General features: G+C 44.7%; 1 protein-coding gene across 2 annotated transcripts in view; it reads right to left on the reverse strand.

Moving 5' to 3' along the window:
• Positions 1-627: 627 nt before the first annotated feature.
• Positions 628-17205, reverse strand: part of WWC3 (WWC family member 3) — a 107916-nt gene continuing 91338 nt past the window's right edge. For both annotated transcript variants that reach the window (XM_052662928.1, XM_052662929.1), the window contains exons 15-23: positions 16527-16719; positions 15253-15414; positions 14158-14309; positions 12642-12807; positions 8276-8440; positions 7347-7439; positions 4809-5036; positions 4539-4666; positions 628-3328 (exon numbers count right to left, since the gene is read on the reverse strand). In XM_052662928.1, coding sequence (XP_052518888.1) covers positions 3262-3328; positions 4539-4666; positions 4809-5036; positions 7347-7439; positions 8276-8440; positions 12642-12807; positions 14158-14309; positions 15253-15414; positions 16527-16719 — 1354 coding nt within the window. In that variant the 3' untranslated portion in view covers positions 628-3261. The remainder of the gene's footprint in view (positions 3329-4538; positions 4667-4808; positions 5037-7346; positions 7440-8275; positions 8441-12641; positions 12808-14157; positions 14310-15252; positions 15415-16526; positions 16720-17205) is intronic.

The following is a 17205-nucleotide window of genomic DNA, read 5'->3' on the forward strand; positions in this document are numbered from 1 at the left end:
CAGAGAAAGTTCACCCCCCTACACACACCAAAAAAAGCACATGGGCTTTTTAAAAAAATCCCCAAAACAGATATTTGGATTCTGCTCAATTAAAAAATGAATGACCTTGAGACAAGTGAAAAGGTGAACCATAGATGACAAATGCCATTGAGGAGTTATTAAACGTTATGATGTGATAAGGCTACTGTCCACGCCTTTCTCTCTTAGCCATACATACTGAAATGTTTCCAGCTGAACCAAGAAGGTAGATGGGATTTGCTTCAGAAGATGGAACCAAGGACAGCGGAAAGTTCAGTGTAGACCAAACAAGATGGGCCAAGAATGATTTATGTTGAAGGGGTGGGGGAGAGGGCTTTATGTGTGTTCACTGTATTATTCTATTTTCATACCTCTATTTTTATGTTGAAAAAGCTGTTTTCAGTCACAAAGTCACGTCTGACTCTGCGACCCATGGACTGCAGCCAGGCCTCCCTGTCCATCACCATCTTCTGGAGTTCACCTAAGTTCATGTTCATTGAATCAGTGATGCCATCCAACCATCTCATCTCTCACATACATTTTTATATATTTAAGTCTATAATTACATTTTTAAAAAATCACACAATTTCCATTCTGTTTTTAAGGCAGGTTAGTTTAATTTTATAGAAGAAATACTTTCAAAAGATACAAATGACACAATTAGAACAGAGACAAAAATAGAGATGAATACTGATTATAACTTATTCCCACAACAGAAGGTTACATATTTCGGTGGTGACAGTTAAGTTACCAGATGAATGGAAGACCAAATTCCCTTTTATTTGCTGTAGTGTTCCTAAAGGACCCTGGTGGCAGACTTTGGATTGTTTCTGGACTAAACTGCTGATAAAACAAGGCAGAGGTTTCTTACCACAAGGCACAGTTATGGACAAACTTAAACATAAGAAAATACCCCTTAAGACGATAGGACTTCACTTTTTAGACATGTGGGATATTTTCCAGGGGGTGGTAGTTTTAACTAGTCAGAAGCTGCAAAATCAAGTCAGGAAAGAGAAGCCAATTAGGGGACATCGTGTCCTCCTGCCTCCTCAGCTGGCCTCTATCGCTGTCCACCTGCCCCTTCTGTCCACAGACTGCCAAGCAGCAGGAAACCCATCACCTCCCCTCCTTCATCTGCCTGGCTTTTCTTTGCTTTCTTAGGATGGTCCCATTCAGGTGCAAAAGCAGACAGACTCAGGAGAGAGGGAGGGACACACAGAAAGGTGCAAGCAGCGCTCCTGGAACTGATGTCAAAGCACAGACTATATCTGTTTCTACTGAGGCAAAGCAGGGATTTCTTTTTGTTTTCATTAAACTCTGGGGTGGGGAAGCACGCCAAACAAAAATCATCAGTCTTGACTGGACAGTGACATTTATCTGCAAATCCTTGCAGGCTTTTTGTACAGGCACAGTGGGTTTCCCTACGTTGCCGCTTTGTAGAGCTTGAAAGTAAAAGCTGCTTCAACCCTTCAACCCACTGAGCACTTCAAGTGGCAATGTGGCTACAGAGCGCCTAGGCAAGGCGGCTGGGACTGCCCCACTTCTGGGGAGCCATGCACCTGAAATGTACATGATTTGCTTTCCACACACCCCAGAGTCCAGCACCAGCCAATTCGTCAGTCTCAACAGCTGGGGACAGGGAGGGCCTGCCACCATCCTGACCATTCACTAACGCTGTCTCCTGGCATTTTTGGCAGGCACTGATGTTTTATGTGTCTCTACCTCTGTTGTGGGTATGTATACAGGGAAATGAGGAAAGAAAAAAAAGAAAAAAAAATCGAGACTAGAGGCAGAGATTCATAGCAATAAGTGGCAAGTGTGAAAAAGCACAAAGTTTTCAGCTTTACCACCACTGACAACTTCACTGTCCGTGATAGGTCAATGAAATGCATTTACAAAATTCATTTTTAATAAATGTGAAAATGAAGGCAGATTATACAAGGGAGTGGTTACAGACTAATGAGAAGAGAGATGCTGCTGATTAAGGGGGGAGGGGGGACACTTTCAAGGGAAGGGCAGAAAGACGGTGGTGTGGGGACGAGGGCGTTTTCTCTTACATTTTGTGTGATTCACCTCGTTTACTTCTCCGAGGCCTCATGAAGGAGAGTGCATTCCATAGATAATAAATACGTAGTAGACAAACTATACCATTTGGCATTTTATGAGGATGGTATAGTTGTATTACGTAAAGAATTTTTTTCCTCGTCAGCTAATTCTAAGATTTCTTAAGAAATATCAGGACGACTCCAGTATGGGGCGGAGGCCATCTGATTGAAAGCAAATGCTCTCCTGTGAGCCACTTGCTGGCTAGATATGGCTCCCACAGAAGCCTGCCTCCTCAAAAAAGCGCCTTGGAAGGTTCTTGTGTCCGTGCTGTGACGGCTCCATCCATCAGCGGATCCACTGACTCGCTGAAAATGCACCTTCCTTCTCTTTTCACTTTCCTGCAAGCAGAGGAGAAGCTCCACCACTGCCCTCTTTGTTGGGTCTCGGTCTCAACTGGATAGGGCGGACTAGAAAGGCAGAGGCCGGGGGAGGGCGGGCTGTGTGGCTGCCGCCAGGGGCTCTAGAACCGCCTTCAGACCTGGGGCCACAGGGACACTAGGTGCCCGCAGGGCACCAGGCACTGACTTCTGATTGAGCCCCTGCGGTGGCACCTGACTGAGCCCCTGCGGTGGCATCTTAAGGGAACACAAAGGGTGCCAAAGTGTATGATATACATGATAAATGCATGGAGGAGGAGAATTCAGCACATAGTGTTTGCATTTCGGGTGTCAGACACAAAACCGGCCCCAAAGTTCCATTCTACCGCATGACAAATACTGAAGAACAAAATTTCAGTCTTAAAATACATCTTAAAGTCAGTATTTTCCTTCAAGGAAAAAAAAGTACTATAAATAAATTACAATACAGTGAATTTGCCTGAACTCACTTCGTTTCTGTCTTCCAGCCTTTAAGTCAAATAAAACAGCGTTAAAAACTGTACACTCTTAACATGATAATTGATCTCTTATAAAATAACCTGTCTTCAGAGATGTCAATTTCACAACAAGGAAAAACCAAGCCCTGTTGCCGTCACTATTATAAAATATGTATGTATAGATATATGTGTTTTGTTTTTTTTTTACAAAATGTGTATATTAATAGCTTTGCACAAATATTTTAAAGACAAATTTAGCTAGCCTAAGAACTTCATTAAAATAAAACAGGCAGATAAATACTTCATGTGTACAAAGCACTACATCAAACATCATCGGCAGGCAGAGGAGGTACGTTAATCCTTGGTCTTGTAAAAAATGCTATCTTCTCCCTGGGATTGGAAAGAATAACAGGTTAGGGGTTGATGGAAATCCAACAAAATCTGGCAAGAGCATCTTCTATCAATGAGAGCTTTTCTTACTGAGAGAATGCATTGAATTTCAATTCCCAGGAGCACATCTGTTTGTATATAGATTCTCTAAATCTTTTTGCACCCCCCCTCCCAATTTTAATAGAGGTTACAAAGCCCCATGAGGGCAAGGGTTTTTCTTCAGTAACTAGAATGGTGCCTGGTATATGGAGATGCTCAGTATATTTTTTCTTTATGAATAAATGAAAAACTATACAAGTTCTAAATCATAATCGACTACTCTTACATGAAAGGTCCAGAACAGGCAAACCCACAGAGGTAGAAAGGAAAATGGTGGCAGCCAGGAGCTGATGGGAGGCTGGGATGGGGAATGACTGCTTAATGGGTCAGGGGTTTCCTTCCAGGGTGATGGAAATGCTTTCAAACTGGACAGATTGTGACTACTAAATGGCATGGAACTGTCCACTTTAAAGCGGTTAATTTTATGTTATGTGAATTTCACCTCGGTTTTGTAAAAAGCCAAACACAAAAGAAAATGCATATAACTAGGTAATTTTTCTCACATTAAAAAAATAAAAACAGGGAACGCTAGTCTATGCTATTCAAATTCAAGATAGTGGTTATTCTGGTGTGGGAAATCTGGAAATGCTAGTAACATTTGATTATTGCTGTGTAGTGTTTATGACAATTCACTGATACATTTCATATGTAGGATATACAGGCTTCCCTAAATGTCTATTATGATTCAATCAAAAACTAAAAAGGCAAAGGTGATATGTATATGTATCTAAATGTGAATCACTGTGTTGTTTACAAAAGCAAACATCTGGAAAGAAGCAGAGGATAAATTGGTTAGAAGTAAATTATATCTATTAGATGAGAGATTACTACCGAAAAAGGTAACAGATGATGCAGCAATAGGGGATATTTTACCTTAAAAAAGAGCTAAATGCAAACTCCAATGCACAGTATGATTACAAGTAGCTGAAAAAAACAGTGCTTGGGGTAAAAAAGATCAGAAGAGAACAGCACAATGCTAACAGCAGTGAAGATTTCTGCTTTGTTCTCGACCTCCTGCGGGTCTTTTTCAATACTTAACTTGACTTTTTAAAACGACAAAGGGCTGACAGTAAAAAGCCTGCGGGAAAGTGAGGCCCGGGCTTCTCCTCACCTGAACGTCTGCACTTGGATGGGCTCTTTGAGGTTCTGCCCACGGAGCTGGCACACCCCCTTAGAGGCCTTCTTCAGCATCTTCTCGGCTGCCTGTTCTTGATGGAAGTCAAGTTTGGTTTGTCTCGTCTGGAACAGCAACCAGCAACGCGGGGTCAACGAGAAGAACGCCGGAAGCCCCACCAGCTCCGGTGCGGGAGGGGCACCGGGAGGGGGAGAAAGGCCCGCCCACCGGCCCGCCCCCTTTGCCCCGCCGAGGGCGCCCGCTCACCTGCCGCTCGGCCTCCCGCAGCAGGCTCCGGAAGCGCTCGTCTCGCAGCAGCCAGGCCGGTGGGTCGGTGTGGCCGCGGAGCTGGGCATCCTCCAGGCGCTGGCGCAACTCGCGCAGGGCGCACAGCTCCTCGTTCAGCTGCCGCTGCCGCGTCCGCGACGCCTGGAGGTCCAGCTCCAGGTCTAGGGATGTGCGCGCTGCCAGCGCCGCCAGGGAGGACCTGCAGGGCTGCAGTCCAGGGCAGTGAGCACCCCACCTCACCCCCACCCCCCACCCCCCGCGCCCTGCCAGCAGCTTCTTCCCCTGGCCTGTCCCCATCTCCCGTCCCCTATTCCAGGGAAGGGGCCGCTGGAGGGGTATTTCTCAACACACCATCCATCCATGTGGGTGACCGGGGTTCAAACCCATGTCCAAGAACAAGCCAGTGACAGCCAACTGTCCGCTGGAAGGACCATCTTAGGTTTTGGCCCAAGTGCACAGAAATATACCCTCTCACATGGGGCAGGCGGGAGTCATCTTTCTCAAATGCTATTTGACAATATACTGCTAAGTCACTTCAGTCGTGTCCGACTCTGTGCGACCCCATAGACGGCAGCCTACCAGGCTCCCTCCTCCTTGGTATTCTCCAAGCAAGAACACGAGTGGGTTGCCATTTCCTTCTCCAATGCATGAAAGTGAAAAGTGAAAGTGAAGTCGCTCAGTCGTGTCCAACTCTGTGCGACCCCATGGACTGCAGCCCACCAGGTTCCACCATCCACGGGATTTTCCAGGCAAGAGTACTGGAGTGGGGTGCCATTGTCTTCTCCGTTTGACAATATAAGCGAAAGCTAACTTGACATGAGCTTTCTTTGGTTCTGACATTTGATTTTGACTTGCATTTGAAAGGCACAGGCAATGTTGTGCAGAAAGGTTTATGAGAGGAAAAAATTCTAAATAGCTAACAAGAGAAAGGGCTTTCCTGGTGGCTCAGATGGTAAAGAATCTGCCTGCAAAAGGGGAGACTCTGGTTTGATCCCTTGGTCGGGAATATCCCCTGGAGAAGGGAATGGCTACCCACTCCAGTATTCTTGCCTGGGAAATTCCATGGAGAAGACCCTGGCGGGCTACAGTCCATGAGGTTGCAAAGAGGTGATGACCACTAAGCGACTAACACTTTCACTTAACAAGAGAAAAGTGATCAAATACATTATGAGGGCAGCAGAGAACGCAGCCATTGAAAAAGATGAAACCTATACCAACATGGCAAAATCTTAAAGATCTACTGTGTAAGGGAGAAAAAAAGCATGAAATAAACCATGCGAGGGCTTTCTGTTTAAACACACACACAATGTCAAAAAAAGTTCCTTCCCAGGGAATTCCCAGATGGTCCAGTGGTTAGGGCACCCCTCACCCCAGGTTCAATTCCTGCTGGAGAACCTAAGACTGCAAGCCACGTGATGTGGCCAAACAACAAAAAATGTTCTTCCCTGTATGAGCCTGAATAAGCAAGTCTGCTGTTTTTAAGTTCTGAGAAAAGAATTTTATACATGGAGTTGAAAGCAGTACTTCCCACTGCATGGCAAACAACCCTGGGGAAGGCAGTTAGTGCAACAAAATCACAAATCCATGAGCATATCAACGTTCTTCAGAGGACTGAATCACCGTATGTGTTTTACATACTCATAACACTATTTTGCACATATGCAGAAGTTAAATGCAAATATAAATGACTTGATAAATACAAATTTATATAAAAGCACTGCTGAATTCATAACAGAGTTCTTAACCAGGACTGACTTAGCCACTCAGGGGACACTTGGCAACATCTGGGGATATTCTTGTTTGTCACAACTGGGGGGGTGGGGGTGGGGTGGCACATGCTACTGGCAAGGCCAGAGATGGAGCTCAGCTTCCCACAGTGCACAGGACGCCCCCATGACAAAGAATGATCTAGGCCAAAATGCCAACAGCATTGCTGTTGACAAATATGTTTGTAGCTGAATTATGTATTTTCTTATCATTCTCAGCCAGCAGCTACTCTAAACAAAACCACCACAAGGAGATCTGGGAATTTATTTTTCTTTAAAAGAATCCTTCCCCAGGAAAGTAAGGGAACCACTAACTTACAAACTAAAAGTAGCAAAACTTTGTACACTGGTGTGATGTAGAGAAAAAAACTTGGTTATATAAAGGACATGAAAGAAACAGTCTTATGTAGAAGAATGCTCCACGTTGGAAGCCTCAAATTTTCTTAACTGTATATACTTGCTTTTTAAAAAAGAAAAAAAAAATCTGATATAGGATGGCTGATTGTTTATTAATTTACTATATTTTAAAATGTAAAGATCATGTATTATCTTTGATTATGACATTATCTTGGGAAACATAAATATTGGTAACATGTTGGCTTTATATAGTTTTAAGAAATTACATCTAAGTAAAGAAGGAAATAAATATATTACCTTTTAAATAATATAGTTAAAATATTACCTTGTCAGGCTTGTAGAAATAGCTCCCAGGGTACATATAGACTACACATTAGTCTACGTGGGCACATACCTGCTTATAGCGAAGGGTCCGTCTTTCCAGAGTGTTTCGCACAAAGGGGGACTTCCGAGGCAGTGTGGAACTGTCACTGTCACTACGATAAAGCTGCATCGAAAAGACGAAGGTTCAGAAACACTTCCTTAAGAATTCACATGCATCCTCTGTGTACTCTGAATTGGACTACTCTGTTTCTCCTGCAGGTACTCACCCTTAAGGCTTTTAGAGTTTTTACCATGACTCTGGGTATCACTTAAAAGAAAACCTACACAAGAGTTTCAAGCAAAACAAAGGCAGAGCGAATAAGCGGACCAACCCTCATCCCCATTCCTTCTTTGCGTCCATCAGCCAAACCAGGTCAGGTTTCCAGGCTGATCCAGCAACACAATTTCCATCTTATCAGTGCCAACTGCCACTTGATACAGTGGGACGCTCATGAAAGCCTGCGCTGTCCTCAGCATTTTTCACTTTTTTATCAATCGTTCTTGTCTGCTGTGTTTCTAGCTTTGGCAAGAGCTGGAAAGAACGGCGTTCCAGGAAAGAGCCCCGTTCCTGGCAGGAGGACAAGTGCACACCACTAACGCCCACTCTGCTCACCAAGGGAAAAGGCCCGCTTTTAAAAAGAAAAATAAATAATGCCGGCTTCATGGGAGCCAAGACAGCCTGTATTTTATTTGGCTGCAGGTTCTTGTTTTGGGATCAATGTATATCTGCATGAAAGCAAAGTCCTTGCCTTCATGGCCTTATTTTCCACACAGAGTTAGATTTGCTTGGGGCAAAGTGAGGAGATGAGACCAACATCAATTTCCTACCCACCCATGCATGGTGTGCCTTTAGTGGTATCATTTGTGAGAACATAGATGTCTTTTAGCATAAATAAGTAAAAAATAATAAAGGGGACATAAAGAAAACTTCTAGACAAGTGGCAACAAATCCCAACTTACTCTGCAAACGTACTGGCTTCGTGCTCCAGGCGAGAAAGTCTGAGAACGGACAATGGTGCTGCTCCGAACGAAGGGTGAGCCGCGGGCCCTGCGGCTGGGCCTCTCCTTCCGAAGACTCGCTACCTCTTCGGGGAAAAGATCTTCTGTGTTGGTCTCCTTATCAACCTAGACACAATTTATTACCATGACTCTTGCTAGGACATAAGCAATCAACTCCATGTGACCCACTCTTCCGTCCTCCACATGGACTTCTAGGTGGCATTTGACACTTAATACGTCCAGATTTTCTGATATTCCCTCGGCCAAGCATCTCAACCTAACTAGTTTGTTCAAACAAAAAAGTTTTCATGTCATTCTCAGCTCTCTTTCATACACCCTGTATCTGGTCCAAGATCAAGTCCTGTTGGCTCTGTGTTCAAGATTAAGCATGTTGTGACCTCTTGTCATTGACTCTCCATCTGGGTCACCATCATGTTCTGCCTGCTCAGTGCAGGAGGCTTCTCACCTGGCTCCCTGATTCCACACCTCCCTCTTCCTTTCAAATACTTCTCAACCCAGTGCCAGAGACATCCTGATAAAATTGAAGTAGGACTCTGTGATTCCACTCCTAGGTGTATACCCTAAAGACCTGAAAACAGGTGTTCAAATACTTGCACACAAACGGATTCACAGCAGCCTTAGTCAAACAGCTGAAAGGTGGAAGGAGTCTAAACCTCCATCAATGGATGAGCAGATAAACAAAATGCCCTGTACTCACACAAGGGATGAGAAGGAGGGAAGTGCTGACAGGCGATGACAGTGTGCTGGGCCTTGAAAACATCAGGCTGAGTGAAGGAAGCCAGTCACAAGATGCCATATATTGTATGATGCCATTCATTCATTCATTTTTACTCAAGTATAACTGGCTTACATTGTTGTATTAGCTTCAGGTGCTCAAGATAGTGATTCCGTATTTTTACACATTACAAAATGATCGCCATGATAAGTCTAGTTACCATCTGCCAAGTTACAGCTGATACAGTATTACTGACCATATGATTTCCTTATTTTATAATCTCCCTTATTTCCCTCATCCCTGCACCTCCCCCTCATCCTCCACCCTGGCAACCACCAGTTTATTCTCTGTATCTATGAATCTGTTGCTGTTTTGTTATGGTTGTTCATTTGTTCGGTTTTTTTAGATGCCACATATAAGTGGCCCATAGAAGGAGAAAAAGTGGAAGCAGTGACATATTTTATATTCTTGGGCTCCAGAATCACTGCAGATGGTGACTGCAGACATGAAATTAAAAGACACTTGCTCCTTGGAAGAAAAGCTACAACAAACCTAGACAATGTATTGAAAAGCAGAGACATCACTTTGCCGACAAAGGTCCATATAGTCAAAGCTATGGTTTTCCAGCAGTCATGTACACAAGTGAGAGCTGGACCATAAAGAAGGCTGAGTCCTGAAGAACTGATGCCTTCAAACTATAGTGCTGGCGAAGACTCTTGAGAGTCCCTTGGACTCCAAGGAGATGCAACCAGTCAGTTCTAAAGAAAATCAACCCTGAATATTCATTGGAAGGAATGATGCTGAAGCTGAAGCTCCAATACTTTGGCTACCTGATGTGAAGAGGTGATTCACTGGAAAAGAACTTGATGCTGGGAAAGACTGAAGGCAGGAGGAGAAGGGGATGACAGAGGATGAGATGGCTGGATGGCATCACTGACGTGATGGACATGAGTTTGAGCAAGCTCCGGGAGTTGGTGATGGACAGGGAAGCCTGGTGTGCTGCAGTCCATGGGGTTGCAAAGAGTTGGACACGACTTAGTGACTGAACAAGTGAAATCATGCAGTATATGTCTTTGTCTGTCTGACTGCTCCATTTAGCATGATAATCTCTAGGTCCATCTGTGCTACTGCAAATGACAAGATTCCCTTCTTCTTTATGGCTAGTATTTAATTTCACACACACACCACATTTTCTTTACCCATTTATTGATGGACATTTAGGTTGTTTCTGTATCTTGGTTATTATAAATCATCCTGCAATAAACATATGAGTCCATGTATCTTTTCTATTAGCATTTTTGTTTTCTTCAGCAAAATATCCAGAAGTAAAATGGCTAGGTGTATGGTAGTTCTATTTTTAATTTTTTGAAGAATCTCCATACTGTTTTCCACAGTGTTCGCATCAACTTTACATTCCCACCAACAATGCACAATGGTTCCCTTTTTTCTACATCCTCTCCAACGTTTATCTGCTGTCTTTTAGATGACAGTCCTTCTGACAGGTACATGGTGATATCTCATTGTGGTTCTGATTTACATTTTCCTAATGATTAGTGATGTTGGGCATCTTTTCATATGTCTGTTGGCCATCTGAACGTCTTCCCTGGAAAAATGTCAATTCAAGTCCTCTGCCCAGTTTTTAATCGGGTTGGTTGTTTTTTTGATGTTGTCTTGAGTTCTTTGTGTATTTTGGATATTAACCCCTTGTCAGCTATAATGTTTGCAACTATCTTCTCCCATTCAGTAGGCTGTCTGTTTTCCTGATAGGCTCCTTCACTTGGCAAAAGTTTTTAGTTTGATAAAGTCTCATTTGTTTATTGTTTTTTTATTTATTTTGCCTGAGGAGAGAAATCCTAAAATATAATGCATTGCTAAGATTAAAGTCCAACAGCATACTACCTATGTTTTCCTCTAGGAATTGTATAGTTTCAGACCTTACATTTAAGTCTTTAATCCATTTAAAAATGGAATGAGAAAGTAGTCCATTTTCCCCAACACCATTTACTGAAGAGGCTGTCTTTTCTCCAGTGTATTTTCTTGCTTCCTTCCTCATAGATTAGTTAACCATATAAGCGTGGGTTTATTTCTGGGCTTTCTAATCTGTTCCATTCATCTATGTGTATTTTTTTGTGCCAGTACCATACTGTTTTGCTTTCTATAGCTTTGTAGTATAGTTTGAAATCAGAGAACATGGTACCTCCAGCTCTATTCTTCTCACGGTTTGTAAAAAGCATAAAATTTACATTTTTTAGTGCACAGCTCAGTAGTATTAAATGTATTTATACTGTTGTGAAAGAGACCTCCATCTTCCCAGACTGAACTCTGCCACCATTAAACAACTATTTCCCCATCTCTAGCCCATGGTAACCACCATTCTACTTCCTGTCTCTGTGAATTTAATTACTAAATTTAGGAATCTCATATAAGTGCAATCATACAGTACTCATTCTTTTGTGACTGGCTCATTTCACTCAGCACAATGTCTTCGAGTTGCATTCATGTGGTAGCATGTGACATGACTACCTTCCTTTTTAAAGGTAATATTCCATTGTACACATATGTCACATTTTCCTTATCCATTCATCTGCGGATGGACATGTAGGTTGCTTCCACCTCCTGGCTACTGTGAATAATACTGCTATGAATGTGGATGTACGTGTATCTCTTGGAGACTTTCTTTGAATTCTTTAGGATGTATATCTAGAAGTGGAATTGCTGGATCAGATGATAATTCTATCTTTAATTTTCTGAGGAACCTCTACACTGTTTTCTATAGTGGCTGCACCATTTTAGAGTCCTGATCTTTGTAGATACCAATTTACACTTCTAAATGTACCCCTTTCTAAAATGAGAAATCTTTCTAAAAATGCAAGCCCTGCTTCCCTATCGTTTCATTCTTCAGTAGCCCTTTTGACTACCTCCATTGCTGCTGAGTTGTACTGATTTACCCTGTCTGTTGCCCACAGGGCAGGACTTGCCATTTGTTTCTTTGCTGCTGCATCTGCAATGCCTAGCAGCTATCAGGAGCACAGGCTGACAGAGAACGCAAATGTGGTTGAAGAACTAGTGACTGAGGAATCCAGGTGAAGGGGTTACAAGTATCTATTGTACTATTCTAGCAACTTCTCTATAGATTCAAAATGCTTCACAATGAAAAGTTGTGGGAGGAAGAGACACTAAGCAAGCCACTCCCCTGACTTGCACCAATGCTTGTAAAGGTCTGAGAAAGCTGGATGCTGGCAATGACTGGTAGCCATGCCCAGAGCATCTCCTCCTGAGGCACTGTTCTTAATGTCACAAATGGAAAATAACTACAAGTGTCCAAAACCTTAGGGACCCATGAAATATCCCAAGCCACATGTGACCCTGAAGATGGGAATGGATCATCATCAGACGGCTCATGAATGAGTAAAAATCCAACCTTTTTAGTTTAAAGAAGACAAATGTTTCCATCGTACTTGTTTACAGATGCAAGGGCATTTGCTTGGCTTCCCTCATGTGGGGTACACACTCCCCACTCCAGGGCAGTGCCTGGTACTGTCAGGCAAAATATTAGGGGGTCCATCATACCCCTTGACCTTTTCTACTTACCTTAAGAGCTGGGGGCTGAAGTTTCTCGGGGCTGTAAGGATCTGCCTGGCCAGCAAACGTGTGTCCATGGATAGAGTCAACACCAACACAGCAGGGCTCTGGGTGCGGGGGGCTGGTCTGGGCACAGCTGCTACAGCCACTGTCTACCGAGTCTGCCTGCCAACTCCTGCAGGTGGACATGGCAAAAGCCCCCAAAATGTTCATCAAGGACTGAGTTCACTGCTGTACTTAGAGCACTGTAGCAGAGACGCTCAATATTTGCTTCTGATGACTGAAGACGGGCACTTTTCTCATAAAGTGAAAGGCATTTAGGTTCTCTAGGGAAGAGTGAGTGCTATGAGGCCTTTCATCTAGAGGGTCTGTCTATCTGTCTCGCCCAATTGCAGTTGCTGAAGATGCCAGGACCCTGGGACCACCTCTCTGAGTCCTCTCATCTTCCTGCCCATCCCTGAGCCCACCCCTCTGCCATGCACTTTCCCTCCCAAAAATAAACTCCTTTTGAAAATAAACCCTGAGAAAGCTATTAGGAAAAAGTAGCAAGCTTTGGAAACATGATGCTCTTTATGGAAAAATGTGGAAGTAAAGCAATAAGAAAGTGCCCCTGGAAAGGATTTGCCAGAAAGCAATACACTGATGGTGCCACTCCTCTGAGTGATTCCTCTACTGCAGACACATCTGCCCTAGTCAAGCATTTGCCCACAGGCAGCTCTGGGTAAGACATAAAGGGGCATCGCATGATTCTATTTACATGAAATGCCCAGAACAAGCAAATCCTTGGAGACGGCATGGAGATGGGCAGTGGCCAGGGGCTGAGAGGACTGTTAATGGGGATGGGGTTTCCTTTTGGCAGGATGAAAATGCTCTAAACTTGCCTGTGGCTTTGGGGGCATAATTGTGTGCCTATATTAAAATCCACCAAACTGTGTGTACTTAAAGGGGTGACTGTATGGTAGGGAGATTGAAATGTGAAAGTCAAAGTCACATAGTCATGTCTGACTCTTTGAGACCCTATGGACTACAGCCCACCAGGCTCCTCTGTCCATGAGGATTCTTCAAGCAAGAATACTGGAATGGGTAGCCATTCTCTTCTCCAGGGAATCTTCCTGACCTAGGGAATGAACCTGGGTCCCTTGCATTGCTGGCAGATTCTTTACTGACTGAGCCACCAGGGAAACCCTGGTAGGGAGATTGTATACCAATAAAGCAGTTAATAAAGAAAAAACAAACCAGAATTTTAAAGATCTATCATATCCAATCTTGGCAGAGGGAGCCCTCAACAGTCCCCCAACTTTAAGAAAATTTAGGAATAGGAGGAAAGGTGAAAAGCCTGTGCCTACAGCTGGAGTCAAAGTATGGCCTTCATGAAGACAACCATACGACCCCCTCATGAGAATTCCGACTTCTGCGCAAAGGTATCCAAGAGTCGCCCAGCACGTTCTACAGAAACTAACACTGTAACTGCTTCACTCCAGGAAGGTGAGCTGCGTCTTTCTCAGGGGCTGCCGGCCACACTCACCTCTCAGACACGGCCTCGGCCTGCTCCTCCTTGCGCTCCATCTCCAGGATCTCCTCTTCCGTGTACTCCAGCTTCACACGCTCCTCGGCCAGCTCTCTCTCTACTGCCTGCAGCTGCGCTGTGGTTCTCGCCAGCAGCACCGTCACTGCATCCTGCAGGACCAAAGGGATGACACTGAGAAGCATCTGAGGCCAGCAGTGTGTGGTGGCAAAAAGGAAAGCCTGGGGGAGCACCCTCCTGCCCTGGCCGGCTGGCAGCTGTCCAGTGGCCATCCCTGGCTGCCCTCCAGTAGGAAGCAGTTCAGCCCTGGTTGACACAAAGTCAGTTAACTTGGCCTTTTTAGGGAGCTCTGAAGATTCAAATTTTAAAGCAACCAACACATCACTTATGATCAAGAACACACTGCATTAAAAAAAACATTATCCTGAACAGCCACATGCATCACTATGTGCAGAGCTGCTCAGTGGGTGAGTCAGCAGGGTCTTCTCTGAAACAAACGTGTATATGCTAAGTCACTTGAGTTGTGTCCAACTCTTTGTGACCCCATGGACTATAGCCCATCAGGCTTCTCTGTCCATGGGATTCTCCAGGCAAGAGTACTAGAGTGGGTTGCCATTTCCTTCTCCAGGGGATCTTCCCAACCCAGAGATTGAATCCACGTTTCTTGCATTGCAGATGAATGCTTTACCGCCAAACCATCGGGGAAGCCCAAGCATCACTATAGTCCATTTTAATTACTTCTCTTGAAACCCTACTTCTTCACAGCCACTGTGTTCTAAAACCACTTCTATTCCTATCACCACAAACTCTGTTATTAAAGTGCTAGTCCCTCAGTCATGTACAACTCTTTGTGACTTCATGGACTGGAGAGCCCACCAGGCTCCTGTGTCTGTGGGATTCTCCAGGCAAGAATACTGGAGTGGGCTGGCATGCTCTCCTCTAGGGGAGCTTCCTGACGCAGGGATTGAACTCAGGTCTCCTGCATTGCTGGCAGATTCTTTGCTGTCTGAGCCACCAGGGAAGTCCATGTTTACAAAGCTGTTTCTTAGAAACAGTGTCCCCAGGAAGAGCCTGTCTCAAAGCCGGGCCACCTACTGTCTTCCTGCAAGCAGCCAGTGTCAGGTCCTGGGTGGCACAGTCTCCTGGCCGCTCCTCCTCCCGCCGGGGCGGCTCTGGGCCAGTGAACACCTGGACTGAGTACCATCGCAGCTGCATCTCGCTCGAATCGTAATCGGTCAGGTTAATCTGAGCAATGCCCTGCAAGGTGTTTAAGGAAAAAAAAAGCACAACAGGTCCTGAATGACCACATCTTAACAACCAACGAGCATCAAATAAAGTCACCCTTTAATGTTAACCACAAAGGCCACACAATCTTTCACTGCTATTCAAAGGCTGCATGCATGCATGCTACGTCACTTCAGTTGTGTCCGACCCTTTGTGACCCTATGGACTGTAGCCCTCCAGGTTCCTCTGCCCATGGGAATTTTCAGGCAAGAATACTGGAGTGGGTTGTCATTTCCTTCTCCAGGGGATCTTTCTGACCCAGGTATCGAAGTCATGTTTCTTTAAGTCTCCTGCATTAGCAGGCAGATTCTTTACCACTAGCGCCACCGGGGAAGCCTAAAAAGGCTGCAGTGAAATGAAAGTCATCACAAAAGATCTAATGGGGGCAGCTCCTTGCTTGCAGGTTCAGCTTGATCAGAAAGTGCTAGGAGGGGAAGTAGGGCTGAAAACGGACAACATGAAGTGGTGGGTCATTTAGAAGAGCTGGTGATTCTCACAGGAATTTTTGAAAAAAGGTTGGTGGAATTCTTCTCTAATTCTGACACTGATGGAGTGGGACTAAGGGGGAAAATTCCAACCTTGGGAAGAAAGCAGCCTGGTTTCCAAGCCCCACCCTGGCTGCCTAGGTAAAGATGGATAGTTGACTCACCCAGTTCTAAGGATACCAGATAAAACAGCGTGCATCTGGGTGAACTGTCATTTCAAATAAACAGCAGATTAAAAAAAAAATCAATTCTGTCTCAAATATTTCATGGGACATATTTATACTAAAAGGGATCCATAGTTCATTTGAAATTCAAATGTAACTGACCATCCTATAGTTCTGTCTGCCAAGTTTATCAGACCTATTTATTAGTTCCTGTGACTGAAGATGGGGATACTGCAGAAGTGGTTACGCAGATGTTTTACAAGTATTCGTTGAGATAATATACAAGTACAAAACACTTGACAAGATAAGGGGTTTTATCACCCCTTTGTCTCCTCCCTGCGACAGAGTTCCTTTGACAGCAGCACAATTCATCAGCGTCCCATTGGGGACTTAGGCAGGCGAGGAGGGAGGGGGCGGGGGCAGGGAGAGGCCATACCAGCAGTTCCTCCTGCAGTTGCGGGTTCACGGAGCACACGTATAACTGAAGAGACTTCAACGTCACCATGCTTGAATGCACAGGGATTCGGAACACTTCATTAAATACCAGGGGGGCCTGCAATTCCAGAGCCTTCGAGCAGTAAGTGTTTGGCGTGCTGGAGTCAAGCGGGGGCAGATAGACACGGATGTGTCTGCAACCGAGAGAGGGAGGAAAAAAGCAGATGGAGGCAGCATTTACTGACACAGCTGCAAGGGACACGCGTGGACCACAGAAGCGTGCAGATATGCCACCTTGTTTCACTGCCCATACGCAGAATTTTACTCTTTTGGAGAAGATTCTTTTGGTCAACTAAGAATAAGGTCAAAGAACTTGCATGCCCCTAGAGATCGGGGGAGAAAACCCACTCAAAGGGAAGACTTCCAGGTCAGTGGTTAGGACTTGAGAGGGACTCAAATGAATATTCTGCTTTCACCATCTTTGTGGGAAAAAATCTGGCAGGATCTCTCCACGGCCCCTTGGCTCCCTCTCCAAGCTCTGCCTGCCACACCAGGCTGTGCTCCCTGCCCTGTTCACCCCCGGCATGGAAGCCAGCACCCAGGAGACGCTCAAGAACCAGTGGATGCCGCAAATCCTCAGCCACCCCAAAACCAGGCTGCTTCCAAGGGCTTTGCGAGGC

This window comes from Budorcas taxicolor, chromosome X (assembly GCF_023091745.1).
Source record: "Budorcas taxicolor isolate Tak-1 chromosome X, Takin1.1, whole genome shotgun sequence".
Lineage (NCBI taxonomy): Eukaryota > Metazoa > Chordata > Mammalia > Artiodactyla > Bovidae > Budorcas > Budorcas taxicolor.